Source organism: Euprymna scolopes, chromosome 6 (assembly GCF_053919585.1).
Source record: "Euprymna scolopes isolate OS-2025 chromosome 6, ASM5391958v1, whole genome shotgun sequence".
Classification (NCBI taxonomy): domain Eukaryota; kingdom Metazoa; phylum Mollusca; class Cephalopoda; order Sepiida; family Sepiolidae; genus Euprymna; species Euprymna scolopes.
Genome location: NC_136487.1, coordinates 38071178 through 38085086, shown reverse-complemented (window position 1 = coordinate 38085086; position 13909 = coordinate 38071178). Strand labels below are relative to the sequence as shown.

Genomic DNA, 13909 nt, shown 5'->3' with positions numbered 1-13909 from the left:
AGCATCTTTTCGAAATACATAAAAACATTAACGCGTTTATAGATTAGGCAACCATTGCTTCAACATGAATTTCTGAGTGTAGTATCAGTCTCAGCATTCCAGCGATTTAACCCCCCCCTTTTTTTGGTCTTGGTTAATGGAGGAGAAATCCTTCATTACTGATTCAATTTTTATTTTTGTTACTGACCAGTGCCCCTTTTGGGGAGCTGGTTTCTCCCCAAATTTTTAACCGACCTCATGTTCAACTCTGCCCTTGTGGGGAGGCAAGTAAACAAAAAAGAATAATCAGAAGGGACATTTTCCAGGGCATCTTATAATTAATCAGAAGAGACATTTGCAGTGCATTTTATAATTAATCAGAAGGGACATTTCCAGAAAATTTTTTAATTAAATCAGAAATTACTTTTCCCAGTTACTTCTGTGATATTAAAACTTTGTTACATTAAACATAGTATCTATTTACAATGCAAAATAAATGAAAAAACAATTCTAAATTACTTGAAAGAGGTAAACCTCTCCTCCAAAGTATAAATCTACCAAAAAAAAAAAAAAAAAAAAAAAAAACTTTTCAACCCAAATCTCTTACAAACCTTCCTCCAATCTTACCTTGACATACTGGAAAATAAAGAACACCTACCTTACTAAGACATCCAAAGAAAAAAAAAAAATGAACTTATTTGGCCTTAAATGACCATGCAGCTGTTGATAGGCTAATAAACTGAACAAACAAACAAACAAACTATTTACAATGCCTCCCCATGGGACAGATTTAGACACCAGGGTCGTTTTGTAATGTGGAGAAACGGTAAAAGAATTGTCTTAGTCGTAAAGGATTTCTCCTCCACTGAAAGAGAAGAAATTGAAATGTAGCATTTGAAGACAGATACTACACTTTGATCTTGGCGAAAAGGCCAAGAAAAACAAATCATTTTTATTAGCTTTGCCTCAACAGCGACACCAAATTTTTTTTTTTTTTTAATGGAATTTCATAATTAAACGACCCGGATGTAAACGTGATACACAAAAGAACACACACACTATCGTATTAATATATTTAGAAACCCATTCTTAACATGGGGAAGAAAGGGTGTTTTGTTAACTATTCTGTACTTTCACCTAACAATTAAATAAAATATATTGTGAAACTTGAATTTATTTTTAACTCATTTTCAAGACCATTTTTTCGAATCAGTAAAACAAATCCGTTTTTTTTGTTTTTTTTAACTGAAGACATCTAAATAATAATAATAATAATTAGGTGGTTCTATAAAGAATTTCATTGTGATGCATTTTGTAAATTTTTACCTTGTTTCCACCTTAACATTTTTCTTTAAAATGACTACCTTTGGAAGGTTTTCGAGTATGCTGAAAATGAATAATGCATTTAAATTTTCTGCAAATAAGTAGCTTTCCAGATATTAAGCAATGTCATTTCTTGTGTTATTGCTCATAGCCATCATGGTACGTGCGTTTGCGTATAGTTTCTCGGGGGTTACATTTGCGTGCTTATGTGTACCAAGATGGCCACCAGCGATAACATAAGAAATGACATTTCTTAACATCCAGAAAACTACTTATTTGCAGAAAATTTAAATGCAATATTCGTTTTCAGTATATCCTAAAGCATATAAAAGTAATCATTTTAAATGTTAAGGTGGAAACAAAGCAAAAAATTACCGTTTTATTTCTTTGTTTACATAGTTGAATTTTCAGTAAAACAACAGAATAGAAATGACAAAAATTACCATCAAATTGTGAATATATAGTTGTTGCTTATCAGGATTCCTGATATCCTGGTACTGTGAAAGCTACATCAAGGATTCATGTACAATTTATGGTTGCATCTAAAAAAATAGGGGTATATTTTTCGCCAGATAGAGATGATTTAAATTGAAAATTGGACTGGTCCCAAAATGCATGTTCTGATCGACTATGGGAATTTTCATCTTTTACAGAAAATCAAAATCTATATGAAAAATTTTCTTTGATTTATTTCTGAGATTAATTCATACTAAATACTGTCCATGAATGCTCTTTGGGCATTCAATGGCTACACCCCAGATTAAGCTTTCCTTTGGTGAAGAAGCAGGAAAATGCATCCTCTCAATAAAGCTATATTTAAATACCAATATAATATTTAGTTTTATTCATGAATAGACACCCCACTGTATGATACCATGCACCAGTTTAAAAAAAAAGATTTTAATTTGTACATCTTAATTTATAATTCATGGCTTATGGTAAAAAGATATACCAGACTTGACTGCATAATCAGAAAGAGAACATAATTTTACATAAGACTGCCAACTTTCATAAGAATAGCTTGAAAAATAAATAAATGGTGGTGAAATTACCAAATTTCTTGAAAGTCTGTAATTTAGCCCACGTTTTCTCAAGAAAAATGTCCACGGAAAAGCCTAAATTTTGGCACTTAAAATTTTTATAACTTTCGAACTACTGATGGTATTTGCATAATTCAAACAGTTTTAAGTATCTTTTACATAGCTCCTTTTATGCAAGGTGATGAAATAACAATTATCTAAAAAGAAAAAATCAACTTGTAATATTACTTATAGATTCTTCTCTTTGTCCACAATGATAACTTTCTGTTGGTTAGTAATGGCAGAAGTTCCTTGAATATCCACTATTACTGATCACTGGATTGTGTAGCCATATAGGCTGATGTAGCAGAGTTATCAATGAGAACTTCTGAAGCTTTGTTAAAATGTATTTTCAATTTCTACTTAAAATTAAATATTTTAATTAGAAAAAGAAAAAAAGAAACTAGATCGTCTTAAATTCTCATACATAAAATATTACGGCTTTCAGTATGTATATTAATTTATTTTGGTGTTTATTAATTTGTTACTTTTAGGTATTCTTTGTGGATTTTGGTAATGTTGAAAAAGTGAACATTCACAGTTTGAGACAAATTCCAAGTTCTCTTAACTCAATTCCTCACTTGGTAAGTATTTAGTTTTTTTCCCCCCTCTTTTGCATAAGATATAATTTCTATTTCAAACAGTCCCTTCCTGGCAGAAGAGACACTGCTAGCCTTTCTCTACTCTTCTTACTTCCATGGAAAGTTCTTGACTGAGCTCTGATCTCTGATTTCTCCTTGCAAGTAGCAATTTCAACTAATTGGCCATTGTGGTGCAACATTTACAGATCCATTGAACTTGCAATTTCTTTAATATTTTTAATAAAAAATATTAAAGATATATGATTGAAAAGAAAATAATTTTTCTAAATATGTAACTTGTCCCTGCATTTCTCTCTTCGTTTTTTTAAAGCAAATTAAAATACTATGTTGCTTTGGACAGCAGAAAACTTATTTTTATATTTTATTTGTTTTGCAAAACAAATGTGACAAATCTTTATCTATTTTCTTTAATTTTTATGATAAAACAAAAAATATATGAAACTACAATTTCAATTATAATGGGAAATTGATGGTAATCCAATCCAAGTAACATATAACCATGTATGGTTAGAGTGTTCTTTAAAATTATAGAATAAGCAAAAACTAACAAAGTTTCCTAAATAGTAGATGATCACAAATTTAAGATGTACAAGATGTGAAATTCTGTTTAGGAAGTTTAACTATCAAGAAACTTTGTAAAACTTTTAAATTCAGAAAATAAAGTTTAAATTTATTGAGGCCAGTACAAACAGCAATAAAGTGACAAGTTTGTTCTCTCTCATATATTATTCTTTATGTAAATACAGTCATATCTTGCTACAATGTGCAGACTGTTTCAATCATATTTCTGATGGCATATCTTCTCTCTCCAAAATTTGAAAAGGTCTGGAACCTTTTTAAATTTTGTATTTTAATTTTTCTTGCCTGATGAAATCAAATATGATTGAAACGGTCTGCACATCGTAGCAAGATATGGTGTATTTACATAAAGAATAATAAAAAATATATAATTTACTTTCTTTGATTGAGCACTATCAACGACCCTTGTTGAAATACAATTATTCCTAATTTTTTAATATTTTTCTGCCTGGAATGAAAATATATATATATATATATATTACTAGAAAGCCGCTTGGCGTTGCCTGGTCATAAGATACGATTAAATATGATATTTTAATTCCTGCAGATTACGTGTTTATTATTATAGAGACAATTGTCTATCAATTATTATATTGAACCTAGTATATATAGTAGTGAAATAAAATATATATATATATATATATATATATATATATATACTAGCCAGAGTGCCCGGTGTTGCCCGGGTGATTGGAGATGTGTGTTGAGCAAAAAAAAAAAAAAAAAAAAAAAAAACGTGGTAGTAGGCAGGAAGGCTCAAACTCGTACCACAAAGGAGGAACAGAATGTGAAAAAAAAGTGAAGTCTTTACCATAGTGCCCATTGCCAAGCAAGAAGTGACGTAGGTTTAAATTAAGGCTAGTCAATCGAAAAAAAATATCAAAACTATCGGCAAAAAAGTGACCCCTCCCTGTAGAAAAATACTCAGTTGAGGATGAAAAAATTAATGTTTTCTGCTAATTTTTTATATTTGTTGCCCGAAGGGTTGAGTTTCAAAATGATACCGATCTCGTGAAAATCTGTCGCCTCTGTAGACAGACATACAAACATACCAGCCAAGTGAGATTTATATTATAGACTAGCGGGGGTGCCTGCCGTTGCCTGTGTGTTTGTTGGTGTAAAAGAAAAAAAAGTTTTGGTAGGTAGGTAGGCTTGAACCCGAAGCCTTAACATGTATGTGGAAATGAAAGGGAAAAAAACTGGCATCTTATCGCTTGGCCACAACGGGAGAGGAATGAAAAGCATTTTAATTTAACGATTAAAAAGTTAAGTGACAGGTGCGTGAACTTAATGAGGTCAAACATTACGGCATAGAGGAAACTTAACTTTGGTTGCAAGCCAGTGTCTGCGTTTCCCCCCAAGATGTTAAGGAAAACCAACTCCCCATAAGGGTAGTGTCCAAATGAATAGCAATTGTCTAAGTGGTTTCCCCCTGCATTGATCAAAGCTCGTTGTTTTTCTGGACCTCCCTGGCCGAGTGCCAGGTGGCTTGTTCTGCTACAGGTTCAGTTTCACTTTTATACTGAAAAGCCAAAGAAACACGCAGAGAGTAAAAAATATTGAGAAAATAGCGTGTAAAAGTCGCCCAAATTAAAGATACACGCAACCTTGTTTTGTAAATCATAGATATTATAATCTAGGTAGCATATAAAAATTTCTAAGAAACAGTGACCGTCCTGAGTGCCCCCCCCCCTCCAAAAGCCTTTGCCAGACATACATATACAAAAAATGCACACACACACACACAAAAGTTTGTCTTTTATATATGTTCAGCCCGGCTTTGCTCAAGCCCTATATACTTTATATAACTTTATATATATATAATATATATATATATATATAACTTTATTCATAACTTTATATATATATAATATATATATATATATATATTAAACAGTTTAACTCCTGCTCGGGTAACCTACATCTAAAATATAAAGAGTTTAGATCCAAAATTGGCAGAGTTTGGTAGAATCTGCAAAGGTCAACTCTTTCAACTTTGACTTTTTGGCAGCCAAATTTTCATCCAAAAACTGATTAAAAAGCTTGCTGCATGTCTGAATACTCTTTATGTAATATTTCAAATGTTTAGACCCAAAATTAGATGAATAGTTTGCTAGAGACCGCAGAGGTCAAATCTTTTGAACTTTGACCCCTTGGCAACCAAATTTTCAGCCAAAAGCTGCTGAATTCATTTTATGTAAAATTTCAAATGTTTAGCCAAAAATTGGCTAAGTAATATGATAGACAACAGAGTTCAAAGTTTTTAAAACTGTGACCCCAATTTTGACCCATTAACATTTATTGCTTTAGGCTTAAATCAAATTACAAAGTTTGATCCATGTCCAAGTTACCTACATCTAAAATTTCAAGTGTTTAGACCCAAAATAGGCAGAGGAGTTTGGTAGAGTTTTCAAAGGTCAAATCATTGAACTTTGACCCCTTGACAGCCAAATTTCTGGCTGAAACCAACTAAAAAGATTTTCTCAAATCTCAATATCCCTTGTGTCAAATCTTGAGTCTGTAGACTGAAAATTGACAGAGTAGTTTGGTAGGGAAATGTACACAGACAATAATGTCTTTGGTTTCTATCTCATTATCTCTGTCTCTCTGGTTTCCTTCTATCTTTCTCTGTTTAGTTTCCTGTTCTTTCCCTATCTCTCTCTCTCTCTTTGGTTTCCTTCTCTCTCTCTCTCTCTCTTTGGTTTCCTTCTCTCTCTCTCTCTCTCTTTGGTTTCCTTCTCTCTCTCTCTCTTTGGTTTCCTTCTCTCTCTCTCTCTTTGGTTTCCTTCTCTCTCTCTCTCTCTCTCTCTCTCTTTGGTTTCCTTCTCTCTCTCTCTCTCTCTCTCTCTTTGGTTTCCTTCTCTCTCTCTCTCTCTCTCTTTGGTTTCCTTCTCTCTCTCTCTCTCTTTGGTTTCCTTCTCTCTCTCTCTCTCTTTGGTTTCCTTCTCTCTCTCTCTCTCTTTGGTTTCCTTCTCTCTCTCTCTCTCTTTGGTTTCCTTCTCTCTCTCTCTCTCTTTGGTTTCCTTCTCTCTCTCTCTCTCTCTCTCTTTGGTTTCCTTCTCTCTCTCTCTCTCTCTCTCTCTCTCTCTCTTTTTGGTTTCCTTCTCTCTCTCTCTCTCTCTCTCTCTCTTTGGTTTCCTTCTCTCTCTCTCTCTCTCTTTGGTTTCCTTCTCTCTCTCTCTCTCTCTTTGGTTTCCTTCTCTCTCTCTCTCTCTCTCTTTGGTTTCCTTTTCTCTCTTTCTCTCTCTCTTTGGTTTCCTTTTCTCTCTTTCTCTCTCTCTCTTTGGTTTCCTTTTCTCTCTTTCTCTCTCTCTCTCTTTGGTTTCCTTTTCTCTCTTTCTCTCTCTCTCTTTGGTTTCCTTCTCTCTCTTTCTCTCTCTCTCTTTGGTTTCCCTCTCTCTCTCTCTCTCTCTCTCTCTCTCTCTCTCTCTCTCTCTCTTTGGTTTCCTTCTCTCTCTCTCTCTCTTTGGTTTCCTCTCTCTCTCTCTCTCTTTGGTTTCCTCTCTCTCTCTCTCCCTCTTTGGTTCCCTCTCTCTCTCTCTCCCTCTTTGGTTCCCTCTCTCTCTCTCTCTCCCTCTTTGGTTCCCTCTCTCTCTCCCTCTTTGGTTCCCTCTCTCTCTCCCTCTTTGGTTCCCTCTCTCTCTCCCTCTTTGGTTCCCTCTCTCTCTCTCTCCCTCTTTGGTTCCCTCTCTCTCTCTCTCCCTCTTTGGTTCCCTCTCTCTCTCTCTCCCTCTTTGGTTCCCTCTCTCTCTCTCTCCCTCTTTGGTTCCCTCTCTCTCTCTCTCCCTCTTTGGTTCCCTCTCTCTCTCTCTCCCTCTTTGGTTCCCTCTCTCTCTCTCTCTCTCTCCCTCTTTGGTTCCCTCTCTCTCTCTCTCTCTCTCCCTCTTTGGTTCCCTCTCTCTCTCTCTCTCCCTCTTTGGTTCCCTCCCTCTCTCTCTCTCTCTTTGGTTTCTCTCTCTCTCTCTTTGGTTTCTCTCTCTCTCTCTTTGGTTTCCCTCTCTCTCTCTCTCTCACCTCTCTCTCTTTGGTTTCCTTCGCTCTCTCTAGCTTCTTTATATAGGTCTCTCTCCCTGGTTTCCTTTTTATATATATATATATATATATATATGGTTTCTTTCTATTCATAATCTGGGTTTATCTTTTTAAATAAATATTTACAATTGAATACTAAATTTACATGTTTAAAGGAATTGTCTGACTAATTTTGAGAAATATTTCATTTAATGAGCTTTATGTTCTATATTTGATGACTTGTAATTCCTTGAACCTCAGGTCATATATAACACTGGCTAAAAACAAATTCATGGGTGTTTTATTAGTTGATGATTAATCTGATGTGCTGAATCCAGAAATCAAATGCTCAATCAAGTCAAGTTTTTGAGCTCTGATCACATGTAGTTTTTTACATTTTTGTTCACATGTATGCATGTGTGGAGCATTTTACTGCTTAGCCTAGATTTCTGAAAGCAGTCAGCTGTTGTTGACAAGTTGTGCATAGTTTCTTGCCTTATTGTTGACAGGTAAATTCTTTACTACCAGAACAAATGCCGTCCACTCTTCCAGTTCCAATTTGTTCATTGAGTTTTCAAACTCTGAATCTCTAATGAGCTGCTGGATCTGAGGACCATAAAAAAAAAACAAAAAAAAAACAGCTTTCAACTTCGTCATTGTCAATCCAGGAAAAGCCTGGCACAAGTAAGTGAAGAAGTCACTATCCTTGTCCAGAGCCTTGGTGAACTGCTTGATTAAGTCGAATATGATGTGCAGCAGTGGGAAGAGTATTCTGTCTCTGTCCACCAAAAGATCATTGATGACATTCCTTTCTTTGCAAAGCACCAATTCCTGCCACACAGGCCAGTTCATCCTCACGTATGCTGAACACCAATTTTTGGAAGATTTCCAAGTTTTATGATTTCAAACTGATCCCTTTTCTACATAATCATGCAGAACTATTGGACTTGAATACTTCTTGTCATTAATAAAACCATTTCCAATTAAAACATGGCATTTTACCTTCACCTACTTATCACCTACCAACTTCTTCTAAAATGCTCCACAATAAGTAACTGCATTGAGGTATGTGAAGCTTCATCCCTGTACACTGCGGGGGATGAGGTCCCTAAATAGAACAGGCAATCAATTGATTTGATTTTTAAAAAAATTTGCAACTTTACTGATTTCACTGACAACAAAAGTATAGTAGGGTGGAACATTTGTTGATCCTTATTAAATCCCGGACAACATTGGGTCTCCCTACTAGTTATTGATATGAAAGCATTTTCTATTTTTTGAGAAGTGAATGAGAATATACTATGCGGCTTAGTGAAATTAAATTATTTAGCTAGCAACTTATTCAATAAAACTGAATCGTTCAAAGAAATTTTCGTATGATACAAATTATTTGATATTTACATTATTATACATAAAATAATTCAAAAAGTTCTTGTCTATATGAACTCTAACGATGTACATCAACATATGTTATCGCTTTTAAAATATTCTTAGTTAACTTTGATCGGTCATAACTTTGGTTTTAATTGTCCTAATAACACACATCATATGCCACTAGAACTAGTTATCTGGGTGAAAATAGCTTGTGAAATCTCAAGAATGTTCAATCAAATCTAAACCTAAAGATTTTAATCAGAATGTCAGGTATGAAATTTAAAAATAAAAATTAAAAATTCCCTTTTCTGGTTTGTCAGTTTTTAGTATTTTTTTAATTTTGAGTTTACTTAAAGTCTAAAAAAAATTTAATGTATCAAGGTATATTTAAATTAAGATAATTAGAATATTACTTTTGATTCATTTTCAGCGAATGAGAATTCATTTTAGACTAAGGTAAATTTAATTTAAATTTGTTTCAATCCAAAGTGTCTCTTTTTTGACAAACTGGCTTTACCAAAATCCAACCTTGTACCTAACTCTTCTCTTGTGAGTAGTTCAGTATATATGAGGGTCATTCCAAAAGTAAAGCCTTCTATTTTTTTATTGAATTCAAAGTTGAAGATCTATGAAAACGGGAGCCGTGTCATTAAAATGAGCAACCTTTTGTGTGCTGGAATTTATTTTCCTACAGTCACCACCATTCTCAATGCATTTTTGCCAGGAATTCTATGATACACCTCTGCTCCTGACGCATATCCATGACAGAGGTTGCTTTCTTAGTCTCACACCATCAATATCTGCAACAGAGAGATGAAATTTTCAGGTCATGAATCCACAAGTTCAGTCATAATAACAATACAATTTTCAATCCCCTCTGATCCATTAGAATGGAAAAAAAAATAGTAGGCATTCCTTTTGAACCACTTTTGTAGGTGTAGTAACATCAGGTAAAAATCATTATTTTGATTGGATGTGTAGCCATGCATAAATGAATTCAATTTTATTTCTTAGTTGAATCAACTCACAGATGTCACCATGTCAGATTTAGGTTCCATTTTTTTTCTTCATAAAAACTGTCAAACCAATGTAAAATTGTCAACTTTTGATTTATTAACGGCATTTTCATAGAAATCTATCAGCATATTTAAAGTTCCATTGTTAATAATCCTGTCTTCAAACACTACCCAATTAATCCCCAATTTGTATCCCCAATTAAAATGACTCTTGCCATGAGTGTGTATGATAAAGCCCCTCTCCTCGTGTGTCAAGGTATGTTTGTTAGTCAGTTAATTAATTCACCTAATTCACTCCTAAATTTTTGAATCAGGATCACAAATCCTAAAAGTCTCATTTTATCTCAGTGACTGACACTCGGTTGATGAATTACTTCTGTTGTATTGGTTAATAGCTTTTTTTTTCAACAAGCAGGGGGTGGAGTGCATCCTTAGTATGTACATAGTGATATTGAGCCAAAACAAAAATAATTTTGGAGGATGAAATAACCACATTTTTACAGTTGCCTGCTACTATTAGTAGCAATACACATGAAAAAAATTGAAATGGCTTAAAATATTTCAATATTGGAATATATATAGAAAGAGCTTGGTGAGCTAAGAAATATTTTTTTACATCTGATTAAAATTAAGGAAGTTATGACTATTTTTGTGTCTTGCATGTTTGGATATTTTCCCTCTTTAAGACCATACGTGTTTTGTCACATTTTTTACACTACTTTTTCAATAAAAATGTCATATCTTTGTTAAAACACAAGATTAAGCAATGAAATCTGTCATATAAGTATTTTTGTGCAAGGAATCAGAATATGCTCCTAAAAATCTCCAGAAATTGATGGTTTCCAACTAATCTGCAGTAAATGCACATAAATATGCTGCAATTCCTTAAAAATGCCATGTATCCATTAAAAGAAAAGTTAGATAACTTAAAGTTGAATTGTAATGCATTTTATGTGCAAAAAACTGAAATGTAATGCATTTTATGTGCAAAAAACTGAAATATAATGCATTTTATGTACAAAAAACTGAATTGTAATGCATTTTATGTGTAAAAAAACTGAAATGTAGTGCATTTTATATACAAAAAACTGAAATGTAATGCATTTTTTGTACAAAAAACTGAAATGTAATGCATTTTTTGTACAAAAAACTGAAATGTAATGCATTATATATACAAAAAACTGAAATGTAATGCATTATATATACAAAAAACAAATGTAATGCATTATATATACAAAAAACAAATGTAATGCATTATATGTACAAAAAACTGAAATGTAATGCATTATATGTACAAAAAACTGAAATGTAATGCATTTTATGTACAAAAAACTGAAATGTAATGCATTTTATGTACAAAAAACTGAAATGTAATGCATTTTATGTACAAAAAACTGAAATGTAATGCATTTTATGTACAAAAAATTGAAATGTAAATCCAGGACTGTTTAAAAATGAATAAATCACAATATTTCTTTGGTATTGTTGTAAATTAACACCTTCTGTTACCCCCCCCCCAATTTGACCACTTCTCCAAAATATATGCTGCTACCTTTTTAGACAATTATGTGTAAACACCCACAAAAACTTTAATGAAAGATAAACAAAAGTTATTTTTACAATTTAATGTAAAATGATTCCCAATTTTGAACCATTGTAGGTTTTAGGGCAGTTAACAATTTTTTTCTATAAGAGTAAATCTTGTGTGTGTTTTTTTTTCTAAAGACACTTATGTGTGGTTTTTATGAGAGTCTTTGTGCAATCATAGGAGGATGGGGAGGCTTACTACTCTAACTTTGGGTTAATGATAGGGCTAAGGGACATTATGTGTCAACATCCTGAAGACTTAACAGAAACAAAACAAAAACAATTTTAAAATTTAGAGTGGGGGTTGGTTTCACATAAATTTTATTTAAAATAATTCACCATTTCGAGAACATTCTAGCATTTTAGGACAGTTGACCAATTATTTTTATGGGAGATAAATCATGTGTAAGGGTCTTTTCAAAATTTTTAATACTTGTCATGTTGAAGCCTTTTTTTTTTGTGGGGGGGGGTTAAGAACAAAAAAAAAAACAAGTGGTCAAAAGTATTTTGGGCACCCCAAACTATTAAAAGTGACATCTCTTCTGATTAGTTTCTAAATTTCATGACAAAATTCCTAATATAAATGCGATACAAGCCTTTAAAAATCGGGGGTGGGGTGTCTTTACAAAATCTTACTGAAAATGCTGTTTTATGATAACATTTTTATCACTTTATTTGCTTTAAACTCTTAAAATATATAATGTACATTATTATTTATCAATTTTATTTGAAAGTATATTCATTTCTGACCAAAACGGTGGTATTTTGAGGACTTAAAGTGCTTTGGTTTTTCAAATATGATGATTTTAGCAGAACCGTCTTGAAATCTGTGATTATTCAAAGCATTTTACCATTCGTGTGTATTGCTACTACTATTTAGATAAATGAATTCAGTTAAAGTTGAATGAATCTACACTATAAATATGCACATGTTCTGTTTGATAGCTGTTCTTGCTGGCAGTAGTTTTTCAATGTCAAGTTGAGCTTGCTTTTTATGGAAGAAAACTTAAGATGAAAGTCAACTTCACTAGATGAGATGCTTTTAAAGGTAGAAATCTGTCAGCGAAGCTCATCATCATCTGAATGTATCTGAAGATATTGGTTTCCTGATCTAACGTGTATTAAATATGGATATTGTTTTTTTTTTCGTTTACAAAACTCAATAATGTTCTGCAAAGTCAAAAACAACAATTTCCTCTACACGACAACTAAACGAAACACCATGATTAAATAGTTTAAGATATTAAAAAATTTCCATCTGCCTGCTTTCCACCTGACTACAACCTGAATGGCTTCAAGTTCAACGTAAACAAATTCCTGATGAACCGCCCCTTTAAGTAGACACTTTATTAAATCTCAACACTAACGTACTATACATGCAATAACCCTTATCCCTGAGTGGCTTCCGGGCCTTGATAGGTGGTGACCACCTTGTAAAAAAAAAAAAAAAAATTCAGCATTAAATAACCCGAAAAGGGTTGATATGCTATAAAATCAAACAACCAAATCATCTAAGTAAATAAATGCAAAAGTTTTTTTCAATTATCACTCCTATATTATCAAAATGAATTACTGTTCAGTCAATAAGACAAGAAATATTTTTAATATAAATACTCTATATATACTAGAGATCTCTTTTTCTCCCATGAGTCTTGCTGCATTTTCGTTATGGTTTTTAAATTCAATGATTGTTTTGATCCTGTAAACAAAACATTTCGCATTTGCATTTAAATTTTACTTCCCAGTATTTAGATGGACTGACTTAATTTTCAACAAGTTGCTACCCATTTCTAAATTGTAAGTTTAAAAAAAACACACACACAGCCCTACTTAAGTGACTTGATTTCTTTGGATTTTATTAAAAAGGTAAATATGTATTAAAATTACTAAAATTTATCCATTAATATTTTATCATACATTAATCCTGAGCTGCAATGATGGACTTTTGTCTCCACCTGACAGCTTAGTCTGGATGAAGGCCAGTTTTACAGAAATCTTTTTGTAGACTGTTTACCTATCTCATCATTGACCTACCCGTTAGTTGACTTCGAGTGACTTCTAATGCAAAAGCAAGTTTTGCAACAGTGTTATTATTGATTCTCAGCACATATCCAGACCATCTGAGCAAACATTCTTTTATCTTGCTCTTAATCAGTGCAAAGCTGTAGCGCTTTTGGATATCCCCATTTCTGACATGGTCAAGCAGTGTGATTCCAAACATCCAGCGGAGCATTTTGGTTTCTATAATGGCAAATCTTCACTTCGCCTTCCTCGTTGTCAGTAAGCACTTTCACTGTATAAAGTGACGGATCTCACACAGCCTAGTAGATCTTACTTTACACGATCACTGATCTTGTGT

General features: G+C 33.0%; 1 protein-coding gene across 1 annotated transcript in view; it reads left to right on the top strand.

Annotated features, from left to right (window-relative positions):
* Positions 1 to 13909, top strand: part of LOC145277613 (ATP-dependent RNA helicase TDRD9-like) — a 228291-nt gene that overhangs the window by 151301 nt on the left and 63081 nt on the right. The window contains exon 28 of the mRNA XM_080129144.1: positions 2876 to 2965. Within this exon, the coding sequence (XP_079985270.1) occupies positions 2876 to 2965 (90 nt within the window). The remainder of the gene's footprint in view (positions 1 to 2875; positions 2966 to 13909) is intronic.